Here is a 21403-nt window from a genome sequence, read left to right as displayed (position 1 = left end):
AATGATATACTCCAGTGTACATGTTTCGAATTCCATGACGAATAATATTAAAAAATAAATTAAAAAATATATTTTGTATATTGTAACACGTATCGATATTTATAAACACGTTTAAGAATCATCAAAAAAAATATTAAATAAACAACAAATACATACATTTATACAGATTACTAAATATAATAAAAATTATTTATAAAAAATGAAGATTAAAATGTTATTATAGACATAAATAAAATGATTATTTGCATATGTAAAAAACAAATATATCATTTGAACTTTGACCTCTGTAAATGTGATTACAATACAGGATAAATAATTGACAGTGATAATAAAAAACTAATAAAAGTAATAAAGAGAAATTCTAGATAAAAGACAATGCCTTGAAAATTTATCAGATAGTAAATTAGAAAAGCTTAAAAGTATTTATGTTTAAAAAAAAAACAAAACAATTTAATAATTTATATTTTTATTGTTGATTGAAGTCAATTATTGCAAATAATTTATAATTAACATTAATTAAAAATATTAAACATCAATAACCTTTTTTAATATTTATTAATTAAATTCAAAATAATATTTAATTTACACCATTTTATTGCTTTTTTTGTAAAATTAATTTGCACTTTTTCAAATACAATTGGTTCATTGGCAATCTAACTATTAACGAAAAAAAAAAAAAAAACAATGATAATTATAATTAGTTAAAATTATTAACTACAACTTGGTAAATAACAATAATTTTCTTTTTTTTTCTTCTCTTAAATTAATTTATATCTATAAAAACAAAAAAAAAAAAAAAATTGCACAATCAGTAGATTAGTTTTTTTTTTCTATGATTTACAATTGGTTAATTTTATTTAAATTTTTTTAAATTCCTGAGTTGTAACAATATTATTTAAAAGGAATATTAATTAATTTAATTTATCGGTTTAAATCCATGTGGATTTTTTTGTTGCCAATTCCATGTATCAGCGCCTGAAAAAAATAATTAAAAAACATTGATAAAATTAAACAAAAATAAATATTATTATCATCAACAAGGAAAAAAGTTATTTATATTTATTTTTTCGAAATAATGAAAGATTAAAGTGTGTAAAAAAAAAATGAATAAATAAACAAAGTTGGCTTGATTATATAAAAAAAAAAAAAATGAATAATTAATTATCACTTACACATGTCATCAATATTTTTTGATGCAAACCAGTTAAACTCCTTATTGGCAACAGAAGCATCAGCATAACTTGATGCAATATCACCAGGTCTTCTTCCAACAATTTTGTATGGTATTTTTCTAGATGATGCTTTTTCAAATGCATGAATAATTTCAAGTACTGAGTAACCTTTACCAGTTCCTAAATTTAATGCTTTAAAACCTTTGGCATTGTGTGTACTCTGATAAATAATTGCCTTGACATGTCCATCAGCCAAGTCAACAATATGAATATAATCACGAACACCTATAATATAAAATAATTAAAGAAATATATTTCTAAGCAAGAATAAACAAAAATCAATTAATATTTACTAACCGGTACCATCTGGTGTATCATAATCATCACCATAAACACAAAGCATATCACGTTTACCAACAGCAACTTGTGCAATAAATGGCATCAAATTATTTGGTACACCATTTGGATCTTCACCAATTTCACCAGATGGATGAGCACCAACTGGATTAAAATATCTCAATGATATTACTGACCATGTCTATACAAAAATTCAATAAAATACATCAATAAATTATACCTACAAAAATACAACTTCTGTTAGCTTAATAATTGAATAGACTTTACCTTATCAGATTGACAAAGATCTTTTAATACTTCTTCAACAAAAAATTTTGTTTTACCATATGGATTAGTACATTTACCAGTTTCCATTTCTTCAGTTAATGGTAATTTCTCTGGTACACCATATACTGTTGCACTGCTTGAATAAATAAAATTTTTTACATTTTTTACTTTCATAACTTCCAGTAAATTCAGAGTACCAGCAACATTTGTTTTGTAATAATCTAATGGTTTTTCGCATGATTCACCAACTGCTTTTAATGCAGCAAAGTGAATGACACATTCAAAACTGTACTGAAAAAATAAACAAAAATAAATAAATATAGACATTTAAATAAATATTTATTTATTATTAATTGTGATTTATTGCTTATCTTATCTTAAATAAAAAATAAAAGACAAATAAAATTCTAAACTTTCCTGGTTCTATAAATAATAATTTTAAAAAAAATCTCACCTTGTCAAAAATACCTTCAAGATCAGTTTTATTAGTGATATCAATTTCCTCAAATATCACTTTTTTATTAGCTAATTTTTCAACTCTCAAAATACATTCCGGTTTATCAGCTTGATCTTCTAAAATTTAAAATTCATTAATCAATAAAAAAAAAACAACAAAAACACAAAAAAAAAAAAAAAAGTGTTATTTTCTCTAGGCCAAACTACATCAAGCAAAAAATAAAAAAAAAAAAAGCAACATGCTCACCTTTGTAGGCATTTCCAAGATTGTCAATAACCACCACCTGAAAGTTCTCTCTAAGAAGTTCCAATACAGTATGAGATCCAATATAACCAGCACCTCCCGTCACCAGTACATTCCATTTATTTGCCATATTTTTTTTTTTTTTTTTGTTTTTAGTGCAATTTGTGAATTTTTTTTTTTTATTCTAGTTTAAGCAGCAATGTCATTAAATTAGTATTATCGTTAACTTAAACAGTGTAAAATTAAAATAATTAATAATTGTGTGCAATAAAGTAATATTTAATTTAATTTTTTTATCATCTACATAACAAATTGTTTTATTTAATTGTATACTTAGCAAATAGATCAAACAATAATTTAAAAGCATCAAAAAAATATATGACGACATGTAAAAAAAAAGACTTACTAACCTCACTAAGTTAAAACTTTTGTTATACTGGTAAATTTAAACGAATAAAAAATACATGAGATGACATTGATACGTCCTTTTATATAATGACACGTCTCATACAAAAAGTCATTAGAAATAAATTTAAAGCGGGAGGTTGATAAGCCAGCAGTATCATATATCAAACAATATTTATCATTAAAAAAAATATTATTTGAAAAAGTGTGACTGCGTGTCACAACATTGACGTCAAGGGGGGTGATGAAAGGGGGGATTTTATTAATCAATTTTTTTTTTTTTTTTTATTCGCTGTTATTCGCTAAATTATTGCCATCTATTAATTAATTTTTAAAGCTTTTAATCGTCGATAAGGTAGACGCCTAAATTACCATCTGTTGTGATTATCAAGTTTGGGGCGTGACCGCGACGTGTGCGCAACATTTGCGTCATATAAAAAAAAAAAAATTCGATTTCACCATTCACCAATCGAACCGCTATAAATGTGTATGTGTATACGCCATATTAATTCGGCCCCGTGATACCGAGAAGTAGTTCCCCTGCTGTTATTAAATTCAAATATTAAAAATATAATTTAATTTTGATAATTATTTTGTTGATAATTTGGCGGTATTTAAATTTTATTGTTTAAAGTTTGATAAATTTTTATTATTGATGTATTTATTTGTTGGAATTTAATTAGGCTTTGGTAAAGTTGGAGAGGTACTATTTTATGGTATTTCGCGGTTATGGGTTGTGGTCGCGATGAGCATTGTGTCGCGTTCCTTGCTAACCAGTTTTATGTGTGATTCATTTTGTAGCATAAAGTTGAGTGTCGGTTGATTTTGGAATGCGAGTTGTTTATGCATTTTTTTTTTTTTTTTTGTGTCAATCTCTGTCTTATTTTGTGATTTTTAATTGAAACAATACAAGTGTTTTAAAGTTAATATATTAACAGTTTAATAATTAATTATTAAAATTAAAAATTATCTTGCCATATTGGATATATTAAAATTAAATTCAAGATAATTAATAAGGTGAGTTACCATAAAAAAAAAATAATATTTTATAGTTAATTTTAATTTAATAATAATAAATATTACAGCTTTAAATAATTTTTTTTCTTTATCAAATTAATATTATTCTTTCATTTATTTACTATAAAAAATAATTTATTTTATTAAAATATAAATAATTGCCATTCACAGTGAAAGTTTTATTATTATCATTTTTTTTTTTTCACACCCAAACAATAGTTACTCCAAAAAAAAAAAAACTTTTTTTTTAAATAATTTTTTTTCATAAACTAGCTTTAGTTTTGTTTTTAAAATTATCATGTGATTTTATGGATAATTTTTTTTTGTATCATTTAAATGATGAACATATTTACCTTCGATATTTGAAAGGCTTGAATCGATCAAGGCGTGATATATACACGTTTGTTTGACTCTTGCGTCGCGAGATAAGCTAAAAAAAAAAAAACTTGTATCGTTGAAAAAACAAAAAAAAAATTCCAATGTTATTATATTAAAACCATAATCAAAGCTAGATAAAATTTCCAATTAATTAATTTTACCCTCGTCTATTTATTTTGACTTGATTTTATTTATTTTGCCTTGTTATTTATTTTATTTTGTTTGTGTGTGTCCGTGTTTGGTGCAAGGTGTTTTGACCCACTGACTCAACTGAATTAACGGTGTAGCGTTGCCGGATAATATTACATATTTTTTTGGCCAGTAACGTTATATCTTTGTCAAGGGTTGTAAAATTATTTTCCATATTAATTTTTATAAATTTATTATCTATTTAATTTTTATATTGCCTGTTGCACGTGGGAAATATTAACGTAGGTAGATGACCTTGTTCTTGTTTATTTATTTTTCTGCGTCGACAAATTTTACAAAGTTTACAAAGCTTGCAGTGTATTTATTATAATTTTTAAAAATAAACTATAAACAGATTATTAAATTTCATTTAATTTACTATTATTTATAATAAACAATTAAATGCTAAATATTATTGGTCAAGCTAATATGGAATTTCGAAAATTGAGACAGCAGCGTTAAATTACGCCAACTACTTTTATTGCAGCTGCAACTTTTTTTTTTATTATTATTATTTTTATACAAAACGTGACCTGTCATTTCAACAATGAGATTCTACTGAATGGATATAACATCAATTTTTTTCGTTGTTATTTTATTATATTTACTGTGCTTAGGTTGAACAAGATACATTTTTTTTTTTTACTCAGTTTTGTTGTTGCGTCCGCTCTCTTTGTAAAACTCAGAGATTCTCAGACAAACTATCATGATGATGATGACCTTCGCATTTTATAAAATTTTAAATAATCATAAATATCAATAATAAAAAAAAACAAGCAAAAATTCATGACATCATTTGAAATATTTAAAAATAAAAATTATTTTTAAATTTAGTTTGTTGGTTGAGTTTTTATTGTTATTTATAATTATTTATCATAATTTAGAGTTCATTTGAAGCTTAAATATCTTATCGAATATTGTCATGAATATTGTGTGTTGTTTTTTTTTTTTTTTTTTTTCGATTTTAGACGATAACAGTGTTGCGTTGCCACGACGCTACTTTCGTGACTAATATACCTTCACGTGAGTACGCCCATTACCTCACCATTATTTTTTACTCATATAAATATATAAAAAAAAAAAAAAAAATATCCAATGAATTTATTACGTTTTGCGTGTTTATAAAGAATTTTTTTTGTTAAATTTTACTTTCATTATGTCGTGTGGTTGTTGTCAATATTATTTATCGAAAATTTCTATTAGAAATTAAAATATAAATATGAAATTTATAAAATATTTTCTAGATTATATATTTGACCCTTGGGTTACATGACAAACAATCCGGATAATTTCTTAATGACCCCAATTAAGATCAGTTGTCACGGATTCATGTCGTCATCATAATTATTATGAACAATAAATTTACACACCCTTTTTATTTTTAATTATAAAATTTAATTTTCATATTTTTAAATCAATGTACTTGGCTAGAAATAATTGTCGTCTCTTTCTTTTTTTAAATTAATTTATAAAATTAATAAAAATAATATTATATTGTTTTTAAATTACTTTATTGTTTTTTTTTTTTTTTCTCTCACTAGAATGATAATTTTAATTTATTAGATTAGTTTTTATTATGACCGACTTTTATGACACAGATATAGCTTGACTTTCCAGTTACACATGTACATTTTTAAATAAAAAATTTTTTTCTTTTGTTTCTCAGACTGTAATTATAAAATTTTAACCGAGTTTGTTAAATTGTATTTAATTAATAAATGTTCATTATGAAAAATAAATTGTATATAATTTTTTTTTATATTAGAAGACAATGAAAATGAATTTCCATTTTCCAGTAAAGAAAATAACTCATCGGCTTTCATAAATTTTTAATCAATAATATAGAAAAAAAATTATATATATTTTTAAAATTGTTGTAATATTAAGCAAGTATATTATCTGACATTCCAAACTCTCTTTGAACTGTTATTATTCAAAAAAATAATTAATATTCAACTCAGGAAATGCTTTGCATGTTTTTTTCTTTTTATATTTTATAACACACGCTTGGAAAATTACAAACAATACATCAAAAAAAAATACTATCATCAAAAATTATTATTATTAATGCCCTAAGTTTTTTTGTTATTTTTTAAAAAAATACACGATAAAATTTTTTAAATATATTCTTGAATTGAGCTGGAGGGTTTGATAATCGGCTTTGCCCCAGACAGTATCTGTATAATCTCGTGCCAGTCTGCTCAAGTACTATATACTACTATCAAATATTATTTAAATTGACCTATATCCAGCCTTTATCCTCCAGTATTTATTATACAATCAAAAATATATATTGTCGAGTATTAAATAACCATATTGTCGGATTTAAAAGAATTAAAGTTTTACCTTTTTTTTTTACATTTAAAAAATACACTCTTGTTTTACAGAGGAAAAAATTCAATGAAAATTTATTAAAATTACATTACAATATTTTAACAATAGCTAATGTGTAATTTATTATTATTTTTTTTTTTTTAAATTATTAAAAATCATATTTTGTATTTGATATACCGTCCACAAAAAATATTAATCACAATAATTTTTTTAAACTTAAAGTTTTGATATTTAATAATTTTTTTTTGATTGTTTAAATTTTTACTGGTTCCAATAATTTTTACTATATTGTATTATAAATTTTACGGTGTTTAATAATTTTCATAGCGTTGCTCAATAGTTTTTTTTCCGGGCCACAATATTCGTTGTGTTTTTTAAATAAATTTTCTCATTTTCCACTGTAAATTTTATTATGCAAAAAACACACAGTTTTATACTCTTATTTAAATATTTCCAAAAATATTATCCCGTGTTTCAATTGGCCCACTACTCAATCCAATATATTTTTTTCTATTCTCAACAAGTTTTGTATTTTAAATTCAACAATTGTACAATAAATAACAGTTGGAACGCTGTTAAATTTTGCTTTCGTAAAGATGTTTTTTGTGTATCATGAATCAACTCAAGTGGGTGCATAATATAAAATTTATAAACGCAAAGACTCATTGTTTTACAACACCAATATATATAGTAAATTTATAGTAACAATGAACTTGGCTAAAACAAGCAAAAGTACCTGGACAACATCGTTGAAAATATATTAAACAATTTCCTTTCTGAATCAACCAACTGCACTTCCTTCCCCTTTATTATTTTTTATATTAAAAAAAAAAAATCCCCATCGTGTTTTTTCAATTATTATTATTCCACTTTAATCGCACGCGCGAGTATTTTAAAAAGTAATTAACTACGTGGGCACACATGTTACTTTTTTTTTCAAAACTTTAATTATTCAATTTTTTTTTTTGTTTAAAGTATCAAGTGCTAAATGCACTTGGAGAACAAGAGAACAAAAAGTAAAAAAGAATGTTTTTATTGATCGAAAAGAAAAAGAGAATTATTTTTCAGAGCGAGAAAGTTGTTGTCTGGTGGTTGATGATGAAGGAAACTCCCACACTTGTTTTATTCACAAAAAAAAAATAAATAAAAAATAAGTAAAGCTCAAACAACAACTCCACTGAATGGTCCATACGATAAAAAACTCAGGCTGATTAAAGGGGAAGCAGGAAGACCTCATGAAACTTTAACAAACGTTTATCAAGAAAAAAAAAAAATTTCAAAACTTTATATAATTTTTAAATCAAACAAGTTTTAATTTAATTTTTAATTTTTTTTTCTACTTAATTTAATTATCTAAAAATAAATAAAATTAAAATGAAAAAAAAAATGTATATATTTCAAATGATTATTCATTATTTGCTAGTAGTAAAAAAAAATTTAAAACTAGACATTCAATATTTTTTTAACATTGAGTTATTTAAAAAATATATTTATTTAATTTTTTATCATCATGAGTAAGACATTACGTCATGATATTGTATCTTGCATACCTCATGAGATTTAATTTTTATTATTTTTTTAAAGGCCAACAAGTCTCAGGGCTGACGACAGAGTTAAATTTTAATAAAACCTACTATTTGGTTATTTCATTGAGCACATTGAAGAGTCACAAATGTCTCTCATTTAAATAACAACTAATTTAGTAAATATATATTTTACAAAGAGGTATATCCTTCATTAAACTACATCACTTGTTCAATTGTCATGTTGAATGAATTTCATCAATGATGATGATGTATCTCATTGCAAATTGAATAATAAAAAAATAAAAAAATACACACCATAAAACAACAAGTGCACTTGATCAAATATTTATAACAGTTTATTTCTATCATCATCATCATCAACACACCAACAGACAACACCCATTTTATTGCATAATCTTGATCACTCTTTATCCATAACAAAACTGTGTGTTGTGTTGTATGACTCATGTAATTGCAGTATTATTTTTCTACCCAGCTAGTAATTATAATATTTCATCGAAAAAATAATTGTTTGTTATTTTAAAATTCATTGGTTTATATTTTTTAAATAAATTTAATTATATTTTATATATTTAAGTTTATATAATAAATTTTTAATGACGAATAATTAATTTAATATCTACCCACTGGTCACACACTGATGATCAAAGAGTTCATGTGCAATTCTTCTCACTCATTTGACAATTCAATGTGACCTAGGATATAAATTGATGTCAATTTAAATTCTTTATATTCGTATTGAACATTTAATGAAAAAATAAAATATAAATTTACAATCATTGTATATAGTTTGTGTGTATTTTTATTTAATGAAAAATTTATATATATTGATGACAATATATTGCATCAAGCTACAAGACAATTGATTAATCAAGTGCATGTATTTTTTTTTTAAATATTATTTCTTGGTAGTAACAAATGGATGTCTCATAAAGTGAAAGAACAGTTCGTTGAACCATCTTGTACATAGACAGTGTATATGTACCACCTGATACATACACCGTTGTTTTTTTTTTTTATATATTTTTTTTTCGTTTTTAAATAGCTCAAGAGTCGAGAGAGTCACCTGCAAACGTTCTACTATACACACACCGACTCTATACTATTCCATTCACTTGTAAATACATTGCTCAATATTTATTGTATATACATTTGTCATCTTGATGTTTGTGTTTATTTATAACAAATAACGATATTTTTAATTTTTATTTTTAGAAGTTTTAAAAATGCCGGAGGAACAAAAATCAACTGGTGGTGTTGGTGATATTATGACAGAAAATGGTAAAAATTCACCAAGTAAAAGTCCAGTTACCAGAGGAAAAATGGCACTTTGTAAAATAACTCTACTTGATGGTACTGTCAAAGACTTTTACATTGATGTAAGTTAAAAAAATTTTTTTTAATTTATTTTAATACTTATTTCATTAATATTTTTTATCATCATTGATAAATATATATATTTTTTTTGCCATTAATGCTCGTTAGTAGTTCATAATGAAAAAGAAAAATATAATGAATAATTTTATTAAATAAAAAAAAATAAAAGTAGTAAATTTTATGATGTTTAAAAATGATTATTATTTTTAATTATAATAATTATTAATTTAGATAATTGTTAATGTTTTTAAATATTATTTTTAATGAGAAATTTATTGTTTATTTAATTTATTTATCATCATTGGGGTTACTATTTATTTTTTCGAAAAAATTCGAATTTTAAACATGAATTTCGATGACGAAACGTTGGTGTTAAAAAGGTTTGGAGCTCGGGAAAAATGAGAGGGCCTGTAGCCAAGTGGTTAAAGCACTCGCCCACCATGCGAGAATCACGGGTTCATATCCCGTCGAGGTCACTTGTATATTATCCAAGAGCTCTCTCTTGATTTAATAAATTAATAATTATTAATTATAAAGATGATGATAGACTAAAAAATAGTGAAAAGATTTAACGAAAGTTAAATTAATAATGATCGCTAGGTTAAGGTCGCTGATTTATATTTAATAATTTATTAAATTACTTATTTTATGATAAATTTTAATAAAATATTAATAAATCATTGTGTTAATTTTTTGTAGAGAAAAGTCAAAGGCCATGAGTTACTTGAACAAATATGTCAAAGTATGAATTTAATGGAAAAAGATTATTTTGGTCTTATTTATGAAGATAAAACAGATCCAAGAAATTGGCTTGATTTAGACAGAAGAATTGGAAAATTTATAAAAACAGAACCATGGAGATTTAATTTTGAAGTAAAATTTTATCCACCAGATCCATCACAATTACAAGAAGACATAACACGTTATCAATTATGTTTACAAATACGTAATGATATTATTACTGGAAGATTACCATGTTCTTTTGTTACACATGCACTTTTAGGTTCTTATTTAGTACAATCTGAAGTTGGTGATTATGATAATGATGAACATGGTAAAACTTATTTAAAAGATTTTAAATTTGCTCCAAATCAAACACCAGAATTAATTGAAAAAGTTATGGCCCTACACAAAACACACAAGTAAATTTTAAATTTATTTTTTCTTTGTAAATTTAGTAATATAATTTATTTATTAATTTATATTAATCTATTTTTTAGAGGACAAACTCCAGCAGAAGCTGAACTTCATTACCTTGAAAATGCTAAAAAATTAGCAATGTATGGAGTTGATTTACATCCAGCAAAAGATTCTGAAGGTGTTGATATAATGCTTGGTGTTTGTTCATCTGGTTTACTTGTTCATCGAGATAGACTGAGAATAAATCGTTTTGCTTGGCCTAAAATATTAAAAATATCATACAAAAGACATAATTTTTATATCAAAATAAGACCAGGTGAATTTGAACAGTATGAATCAACAATTGGATTTAAACTTGCTAATCACAGAGCTGCTAAAAAATTATGGAAAGTCTGTGTTGAACATCATACCTTTTTCAGGTAATTCGATTAAAAATAATTTGATAAAATTTTAAATTACAAATGATCACTAAAGGTTAAGGCCACTGATTTTATTAATTTATTTTTCATTTTAATTTCATGGTAGATAAAGCTTAAGAAAAATATTTAATTGTCTTTTTTTAAATTAACCACAGACTCATGAGTCCTGAGCCAGTTAAAGGAGTAGGTATTTTACCACGTTTAGGATCACGATTCCGTTATTCTGGACGTACACATTATGAAACTAAAAAAACACCAATCGAACGACAACCACCACAATTTGAAAGATCACTCAGTGGACGTCGTCTTACATCTCAAAGCATGACTGGTATATATTTTTATCAAACAAACTCTGATTGATTTCATCAGAGTGTTTATTGTCTTGTCTTTTTTTTTTTTTTAAATTCAATTGTTTTTTCATTCAGCTCTTGGTGGATTGAGGCCAGTTGAATCCTATGATACGGAACCAAGTAAACGTCACACAATGAGCTATGATCCAGATATTATTCCCAACATGGATAACATTGACGAACGAACTAGTCCAACAAAAAAACAAAAAGACAAGGTAACATAATTTTTTTTTAAATAACAAAAAACAAAATTGAATATAAATAATTTCCAATTTAATTAATTTGTAGAATATATATTAGATAAATTATATTTTTTAAAATAATTATTGCGGTCTACGCTTTCAAAAAGTAAATAAAAATAATTTCTCAAAAGGTATTTTAAAAATGGAAAAAAAATAATTCACTTGCACTATAAATAATACACAAGCATTATTAAAAACTTTTAATTCGCAAAATATGGTTATTAAGGATTTAATAATTAATTAATAAAGAAAAAAATATCATTTCATAATATCATTATTAATTAATACTAACATCAATAGCCACCACGAAAAACGAGTATTGGAACAACGTCAGTTAGCAGTGCAAGTAGTCTGGAAGGTGAATATGATGCTGAACGTGCCGAAAAGGTATAATCATCATCATTCATTCATTTTTATTTATAAATCAAATGTCATTGTGTAGCTTACAAAATCATTATTGTATTTTTGTCATTGGTGTCATTTAACTTGGTGCATGTTTATCATTCTCCTTCTTCTTCATCTTTAATTATATATCTATTTATTTATTTTTTTTTTTTCGTTTCTAATTTATTCATCTTGGTGTGTTTCATTGTAACATTTCATTTTGCAATATGAAAAATTATTATTTTTAAATATCCATGTAACATGTCATACTTTTGATACATTAATATTCAATTTTTATATTTTTGTTTTGTTTATTTTTTCACTTTGGGAAGTAGACAGTGTTTGTGTATAAAATATTTACATTTCATTTTCGTATCGATTTCGAGGTCGTAACGGTAGGGTTCATTGGGAGCGAAGACCGTAATTACTTACTTTTAAATTGATAAATTTTATATTTCGTTAAATTATTTTTTTTATTATTTCAATATTTAATTTCTATTAAAAAAAAAAATCAATTAAAACTCGGGTCTCTATCTACTAAGTAAAGTCTGAGTTTTGTAATTTCAATATGCGATATTAATTTAAAAAATAATTGAGAGATAAAATTAATTATACAAATTTTAAGATATAAAAAATAAACGTGATAATAATTTGTGCTTGCATGTTGCGCTTTTATGATTTTTTATTATTTTTTATTTTAAATAAATTGTAGAAACCTGTTGGTGGTATTGCTGTACTTCCCCTTGGTGGTCTAACAAAAAAGAAAAAGGATAAAAAAAATGTAAATGAAAAAGAAAATCATGATTTGTCAAATAATTCTGATTTAATAAATGACAGTTTAACTGTTGATGATAAAACAATTAATAAAAAAAATGATAAGGATAAAAAAATTGACAAGGAAAGTCCAGAAAAACGTGACAAGGATAAAAAAGACAAAATCAAGGTTTGTAATAATTAATAATTAATACCTAAATAGACTTATAGAATTTTAAATTATTTATTTTCTTTTTTTTTTTTTAAATTTATGCTCAATAGATAATTTAAATATATATTAGATATTGATATTATTGATTAATTAGTTAATTTAGTTTAAATTATTATTTGGAATATTTATTGGCATGTATTGCATGTATTTTTATTTACCCCAAAGATCCCAGTTGCTGGTTTTCTATTTGGCAAACGTGAAAAAGATCAAAACAAGGAAAAAGATAATAAAAAAAAGAAGGATTTAAATGAATCAATTGATAGAAGTGATGCTGATTCAAATTTATCAATATCATCACGTCAACCACAACCAGTTGAGCCAATGACATCATCACCAGAATCACCAACAATGCATAATTTTACAAAACCATATAATTATGAAGAACATCAAACAACACCAACAAAAAGATCATATACACCACAAGGTTTTTCATATGAAGATAGACCAGTATCACCAAGTATACAAGATCAATCATCACCAACATCAGCAAGTAAAAAAACAACTGGACTTGCATTTAATTATGCACCAGGACAAGATCAAAAACTTGTTGAATCAGCACAAAAACGTCATAAAAAAGATTTAATACCAATTGAACAAACAAATCTTGGATTAAAAACACCTGGTTTAAATTATGTTGAATCAGCTGGTCTTAAAGAACAACAAAAATCTGTATTATCACCATCAATGGCACTTATTGCTGGTGAACAAAAAGGTGATATAATTTCCAGCAGACCAGGAATTATTTTACCTGGTACAATTTCAAAACAATCTGATCATTATATATTACCATTACCTGAAGATTCAGTAATTATTGGAGGTATTATTTATTCAAAAACAAAACCACACGATCAAAATTCACTTGGTCCTGAAAATAATAAAATAATTGATGGTAAAATTCATGGTAAAGATGGTAAACCATTAAAAAAAGCTGATTTTGGTCCAAGTGGAATACATATTTCAAATGGATTAATAACTGGAAAAGATGGCAAGCTATATTATCAAGAATTTATTGGTACTGATGGTAGTAAAATTAAAAATGGATTGATATATGATAATGATGGTAAATTAATAAACAATAAATCATTGGGACCAGAATATTCATCAATAAAAGATGGTAAAATTGTTGGTAAAAATGGTAAGCCATTAAATATATTACAGCTTGGATCTGATGGTACTTGTATAAAAGATGGTTTATTATTTTCACATGATGGTAAGCCATTGACTCAAGGGTATTATGGTACTGATGGTAATTATATTATTGGTGGTGTTGTTTGTGCACAAAATGGTAAAACAATAAATCAAATTGCACTACTTCCAGATAGTACATATATTTCTGATGGTTTAATATATGGTCGTGATGGTAAACTATTATCAAGTGGTGATTTAGGTCAAGATGGAAATTATATAACTGAAGGTAAAGTTTATACAAAAGATGGTAGAGTTGTTAAAAATGAATTATTTAGTTCAGATGGTTCTGTCATTAAAGATGGATTGATATTTAATAAAAATAATATTGTTTTAAATCAAGCATCACTTTTACCATGTGGTGCACATTTAAAAGATGGTAAAGTTGTTGGTAAAGATGGAAAAATAATAAAACAATCATTTTATAAAAGTGATGGAAGTTTTGTTAAAGATGGTATTATTTATGCTAAAGATGGAACACCATTAAATCAAATACCACTTATTTATGATGGCAGTTTTATCAAAGAAGGAATTATTTATGATAATACTGGACGTTATTTAAATCAAAATCTTTTTAAACCTGATAATATTGTCATTAGAGATGGTATTGTATGTGGTGATGATGGAAAACCCTTGGCCAATGGATTTTTAGGCAGTGAAAATTTGATTATAAATAATGGCTTGATTGTTGGAAAAGATGGTAAACAAATAAAACAAGAATTATTTGGTTCAAATGGATGTCAAATAAAAAAAGGTATTATATTTTCAAAAAATGGTAAACATCTTAATCAAGATTCATTGATACCTGAAGGTGCATTTATTAAAGATGGAAAAATTTATAATCGTGATGGTAAATTAATGAAATCTGCATTCTTTAAAATTGATGGAAGTTTTATAAAAGATGGACAAATTTATGGTAAAGATGGAAAATTATTAAATATAAATTCATCAATTCCAGATGATTCATTTATTATAAATGGTATTATATTTGATGAGTCTGGTAAACCATTGGAAAAAGATAATTTTTCATCAGATGGTTCATACGTATCTGGTGGTTTAATATTTTCTAAAAATGGTAATTTAATTAAATCTGGTATTTATGGTCCAGATGGTAATAAAATAAAAGATGGTTTAATAATATCAAGAGATGGTAAACCATTAACACAAGATGACAAAGGACCAGATAATATATCTGTACTTGAAGGTAAAATTGTCAATGAAAAGGGGTCTCCAATGAATCTTGGTTCATTATTACCAAATGGATGTTACATACAAAATGGTATTATTTATGATAAAAATGAACGACCACTTAAACAAGGTGCATTTCGTCCAGATGGTACATATATACGTGATGGATTAATTTATAATTGGGGAGGATCTTTGTTAAATGTTGGAAGTGAAATGCCACAAGATTTTTATATTGAAGAAGGTCGTTTATTTGGTAAAGATAAAAAACCACTTAATCATAGTTCATTTGGTTTTGATGGTGGTTTTATACAAAATGGATTTATATATGACAAAGATATGAAGCCATTATCACGTGGTACATTTGGTAAAGATGGTAATTACATAAAAGACGGTTCAATATTTGGAATTAATAATAAACCATTAAATAAAAAATCAACAACAACAATAAAACTTACAATGGTTAGATATGGATTGGTTTGTGATGATGATGGTAAGCCATTGACATCTGGAGCATTTGGTGATGCTGGTTGTACTGTTAAAAAAGGAAAAATATATGATAAAAATGGTAAACTATTGAATCAAGATAAATTTGAAAAAATTGGGCAATCAATAAAAGATGGTTTAATTGTTGATAAAAATAATCGACCAATTAATCAAGGACCATTAAAACCAGAAACAAGTTATGTTAAAAATGGAAGAGTATATAATTCTGATGGACAACCATTGTCACAAGAATCATTTGGTACTGAAGGCTTGAGAATTAAAGAAGGTGTTATTGTTGATAAAACTGGTAGACCAATTAGACAATCACCATTTGATAATGAAGGTAATTACGTTAAAGACGGACTTGTTTATAATACAAATGGTAAACCACTAGATAAAAATTATTTAACAATAACAATAACTGTTGTTAAACGTGGTCTTGTTTGTGATAGTAATGGTAAACCAATTGATGATCAAGTACCATTTGATAATGATGGAAATTATATTAATAATGGTAAAATATTTGATAGTAATGGTAAACCATTGAATAAAAATAACTTTAATGATAATGGTTGTATTATTAAAGACGGTATTATTTATACAAAAGATGGTAAATTATATGAACTTGATGATGTACCAGTTGATGGAATTAATAATTCAAAAATTACAACGTCAATTAATAAAGGAAAAAGACCACCATTACCAGTTAGTGCACCAACTATTGTTAAAACAACAACAAAACAATCAGTTGTCAAAGATCAAGAAGGACTTGTACAAAATATTGAAGAAAAAATTGAAGATTTAACACCTGGTGGAACTGGTCAAGTAACTGTTAACACACAAGTCAATAAGGTATTTTATTATTTTGTTTTTCTTTCTAGATTGTTTTTCAATTGATTTTATTATTTAAAAAAAAATTATTCAATTTATTTATCTTGATTTAGAATACAATGAATATTATTCATTTATTTTTCTTTTTTTTTTTTTAAATTAAAAGTATTGATTCTGTGATAAAGAAAAAAACATTACGTTAAATTAAAGTAGCTTTTGAATTGTTGATGATTTATTTTTTTTTAGTAATAAATTGTTTTTTGATGTGTTAGTGATATGGTAGTTGTTGTTGTTGTATGTAGGCAGAAGCTCAGGATGATGGTAGAGCTCCGTATATGACGGCAACAGCTGTGACAACACGAACAGCAACAATGCATGAAGATCTTGAAAAAAATCAAAAAACAAGTCAGGTTTGTACATATTGTTTTTCGATTGATTAGTTTTTTATTTATTGATATAGTATTTATTTATGTATTATTATTTTTATTATTATTATTTTATGATAAAGGTTGAAGAAAAAACAGTAGCTCATACAACTGCAACAAGTGCAACAAGACAAGAGCAACGAGTTGTTACTCAAGAAGTTAAAACAACTGTTCTAACTGGTGAACAGGTATGTTAAAAATAATTTATAATTTAATTTATATTTATTTATTATAATGTTTTAATTAATTTAACAATAGCACAGAAAAATTATGTCGTTATAAAAGTCAAAAGCATGACTGTATACGTTTTGTTAATTTTTAATTTTTATTTATTTTTATGCTTATAATAATGCATATAAAACATTTTTAATAAATAATCATACACGAGTTATTTACTCAGTATCATAAACAACATATTTTTGCTAATTATAAAATTCAAATATCTAATTTATTATATTTTTTTACAAAATGCAATTTAATATAATTCATTGATCATTAATAAAATTATAATTTAAATATTATTTATTTACATAATATTCATAATTAGTTTTTTTTTTTTTTTAAATTAATTTATTTATTTATACATTTTTTTATTCGTTAATAAATTAATTTGATGGCTTGGCTAACACATTGCATGGTGTATAGCGGTTTCAGCGACGTCTAAGTACATCAAGTTCAAGTAGCGGTGATTCAGGAACACCAATTGACATCGATGATGATCAACAAGCTTTCTACAATCAGTATTATCAGGTAACCTAATTATTCAAAAATTAATCAAGTCATACTTTTACAGTATTCGATTTTACAATTTCGATCATCAATGCTTCTCATAAATGGTAACAAATTAAATATTAATAATTACACATGAAGAAAAATTCATACATAGATATGATTATACAATTTTTATTGATTTTTAAAGTCTAGATGTCTCACAACAATGTTGATTGAATTATTTTTACTAGCTTGTAATATTTAAATGCTATTTTTATCACCAATTTTATTGATATTTGTCGTTTATTTTTTAACTTTTTTGCTTGCTTCTTTATTTTTCAGATAATAAAACAAGTGATAAAAATTTTAATTGTATAGAATTTATAATAATGAATGTTAAAGTTAATTTATTATATTTTTTTTTTGCAGGGAGAACCAACAACTGACATTGTGGCAACTGAAAATCGTGGATTTTCAAGTGACAATAATGTCACACCAATTGGTGGAGAAATTGGTGGAGGAGGTGTGCCATTTGTTGCAAATGAAACACATAAAATTAATTATGAAAATGAAGATGGAAGTTACAGTGCAAGTGGAGAAATTGTAAGCACATCAACAATATCTAGTAAAACAAGAACAGTAGAAACCATAACGGTAAGTTAAATTAACAAAATTTATTTATGAGTATTTTATTTATAAAAATTATAATTATCTCATGACAGTACAAAACTGAGCGTGATGGAGTTGTTGAAACTCGAGTGGAACAAAAAATAACAATACAATCAGATGGTGATCCAGTTGATCATGATCGAGCACTAGCTGAAGCAATACAAGAAGCAACAGAAATGAATCCCGATATGACTGTAGAAAAAATTGAAATTCAACAACAAACATCGCAATAACAATATTCATAAATAAAAAAAAAAAATAATAAAAATAAACAAACATCATCGTATAAGCAAAAACAAATTTATATTATTATTATTTAAAAAATAATAAAATGAAAAAGAAATCCTGTCGTTAAACTCATATTGCTAGTATTATAAAGTTTATATTTTTTAATTAAAAAAAAAAAAGAAAATAAAAATAAGCATTTTATTGCGCTAAATTGGTACTTGAAAAATAAATTTAAAAATGATATTTAATTAACAGGGTGACTTAATGACGATAAATATACATATAAATTGATCGAAAAAAAAGTAAAAAGGTTTGATTAAAAATACGCTGTATAAATTACTCATCGACCTCATGTTAATGCTAATCAATGTGATGTCAAAAAATAATTCGAAAGTAGCATAATTATTATATATTCATCGACAGGATTTTTAAAAACAAAAACGTAATATTAGTTATGAAAAAAAAAAAAACAAATTAATAAAACGAAAAAAAATTTCCTTATTGCTGTGAAGAAATTTTGAGGCAGCATGTGCAAATAATTGCATAGAAAAAAAGAAATGAATTTAATTCAAATTTAATAATACGTTGTGATTTATTTCACGCTTGATATAAATTTTCTTTTTTTTTTTTTTTACACAAAAAGTAATGGTAAATAAATAAATATATAAAAATTATAAATAATTTATTTTCTTATATTTTGATAGCTGTTTGTTAATGCGTATTTTAAATATATAATTATTTAATGAATAATTATATATTAAATTTGAGATAATATATCAGTTATCAAATTATAAGAAAAAATTAAAATTATATAAATATAAATAAAAATATATTAATATATGCATGTGTAACTATCTAAATATAATGATAATATCAGAATCATCAAGTTTATTTGTTATTGATTTGTGTAATCATAAAATGATGTACAAAAATCAATTAAAGAAAAAAGTAAATTGTATTAAATCTGGCAACTATAATACGACTCGTTTGAGTTTAATATATTTAATAATGGCCTTTTATTTATAAATTCAACAGTTAAACAGTATATGGTTATTTTTTATTTTACAAATTAATTTTATAACCGAGGGCAAATCCATTGGTCTAGCGTATATGTCTAAATAAATTTATATTTAATTTTTAGTCATAAAAAAATACTGTACGAGGGTCACTTTTATTTTATTTTATATTTTTTTTAAAAAAACAATAATATTACAAAAGTATTTGTTTAATAAATAGAAGAGCAAAAAAAAAAAAAAACTATTTTCTTTTTTAATTTAAATACCATTTTTTTTTGATGATGTTTTTTATGGAATGAAAGTTTTTTAATAAATTATACTGATCATTTAAAATAATATACAATAATTTTTATAAAATTTAAACATTCATAAGCTCTTAATAATGAATAAAGTTTTTTTATTTTTCTACATTTATCTATACTTGTAAAAAAAAAGAAAAATCTTAATTATCAAAGTATTTATATTTCATTTAAAATAAAAAAAAAAACACAAATGTGTTTTAAAACGTCTAAAAATGGCCTTTAGCTTGTAAAATTTTTTTAAAATTTCATTATCAATATTTGAATGAATAATAAAATTAAATTGCATATATAATAATAATAAAATAGCTTTTTTTTTTTTGTTTTTTAAATGTCAATTATTGTAAGCCATGTGTATATGTCAGAATTTTCATTCCAAATAATAAAATAGCAGCTGAAAAAATAATAAAATATCACAAACATTCCACACGTAATATCATTAACTAACTCTAGATCTAATAAAGAAAAAAAAAATATAAATTAACATAGAAACTTGATATTCAAAAAGAAAAATAATATTAATAATAATAAACCAAAATAGAATAAACGTGAATGTTGATTGCACTCTGTAATTGTTGAAAAAAAATATGAAAAAATGAAAAAAAAAAAAGAAAAAACTAATGATAAATTGTCAATTTAATAATGATTAAAAATAATTTTATTATTGTATAATTTTTGTTGTTGACAATTTCACATTAAATGTGAACTGCGTGATAACGTATTTGTATAATTTTCCGAAACGTACAAATTTTATGTTAGTTTAATTATTTGGTTATCCATCGAATATAATAAAATGAAAAAAAAACATTTATAATAATGAATTATTGAAAAACATTTATCATTAATACTATAATATATTTTAATTGTATTTTTTTTTGTATAAAATATATTATTCGATTGCCCTTGATATTACAGTTGTGTTTTTATTTCGAATTTCTATTTCAGGTAAGACGTAAAATAATATCAGTATTTTTATTTAAAAAAATATATTGAATATTGTTTATAAATATTATTACAACACTATTCTAAACTCAAATCATTAGTAAATAATAATTAGTTTGCAGTCCACATGTTTTATTCACACAAATGTTTATAAAAAAATTTC

At 24.1% G+C, this 21403-nt stretch overlaps 2 protein-coding genes across 7 annotated transcripts; one reads left to right on the top strand and one right to left on the bottom strand.

Moving 5' to 3' along the window:
• Positions 1-448: 448 nt before the first annotated feature.
• On the bottom strand, positions 449-3133 carry LOC122848316 (UDP-glucose 4-epimerase). Of its 2 annotated transcripts, none has more exons than XM_044146303.1 (7): positions 2907-3133; positions 2500-2680; positions 2251-2369; positions 1797-2087; positions 1530-1710; positions 1173-1457; positions 449-975 (listed from the first exon to the last, which is right to left on the bottom strand). In XM_044146303.1, the coding sequence occupies exons 2-7, from the start codon at positions 2624-2626 to the stop codon at positions 917-919; spliced, it is 1062 nt and encodes a 353-aa protein (XP_044002238.1). In that variant the 5' UTR covers positions 2627-2680; positions 2907-3133; the 3' UTR covers positions 449-916. The 2 variants fall into 2 exon arrangements, with proteins under 2 accessions (XP_044002238.1, XP_044002239.1); XM_044146304.1 differs by having other exon boundaries at positions 450-975; positions 2500-2722.
• A 225-nt stretch (positions 3134-3358) lies between these two features.
• LOC122848315 lies at positions 3359-20793 on the top strand. Of its 5 annotated transcripts, none has more exons than XM_044146298.1 (14): positions 3359-3918; positions 9582-9745; positions 10443-10885; positions 10964-11302; positions 11458-11630; positions 11728-11867; positions 12195-12281; positions 12991-13221; positions 13429-16971; positions 17253-17360; positions 17459-17563; positions 18021-18125; positions 18516-18740; positions 18809-20793. In XM_044146298.1, the coding sequence occupies exons 2-14, from the start codon at positions 9593-9595 to the stop codon at positions 18986-18988; spliced, it is 5832 nt and encodes a 1943-aa protein (XP_044002233.1). In that variant the 5' UTR covers positions 3359-3918; positions 9582-9592; the 3' UTR covers positions 18989-20793. The 5 variants fall into 5 exon arrangements, with proteins under 5 accessions (XP_044002233.1, XP_044002235.1, XP_044002237.1 ...); XM_044146299.1 differs by lacking the exon at positions 3359-3918 and adding an exon at positions 9410-9483; XM_044146300.1 differs by lacking the exon at positions 12195-12281.
• Positions 20794-21403: the final 610 nt, after the last annotated feature.

This window comes from Aphidius gifuensis, linkage group LG2 (genome assembly GCF_014905175.1).
Source record: "Aphidius gifuensis isolate YNYX2018 linkage group LG2, ASM1490517v1, whole genome shotgun sequence".
NCBI lineage: Eukaryota > Metazoa > Arthropoda > Insecta > Hymenoptera > Braconidae > Aphidius > Aphidius gifuensis.
Note: the sequence above shows the minus strand (reverse complement) of the source record. Positions and strands in the feature narration are given on the sequence as shown.

Coding starts and splice junctions, on each gene's coding strand:
- LOC122848316 (XM_044146303.1), bottom strand. CDS start 2,626: ATGGCAAATAAATGGAATGTACTGGTGACGGGAGGTGCTGGTTATATT. Junction 2,370..2,499: donor TCTTGGAAATGCCTACAAAG/GTGAGCATGTTG, acceptor TTTAAATTTTAG/AAGATCAAGCTGATAAACCG. Junction 2,088..2,250: donor TTGAAGGTATTTTTGACAAG/GTGAGATTTTTT, acceptor TTATTTTTTCAG/TACAGTTTTGAATGTGTCAT.
- LOC122848315 (XM_044146298.1), top strand. CDS start 9,593: ATGCCGGAGGAACAAAAATCAACTGGTGGTGTTGGTGATATTATGACA. Junction 9,746..10,442: donor TCAAAGACTTTTACATTGAT/GTAAGTTAAAAA, acceptor AATTTTTTGTAG/AGAAAAGTCAAAGGCCATGA. Junction 17,564..18,020: donor CTGTTCTAACTGGTGAACAG/GTATGTTAAAAA, acceptor CATGGTGTATAG/CGGTTTCAGCGACGTCTAAG.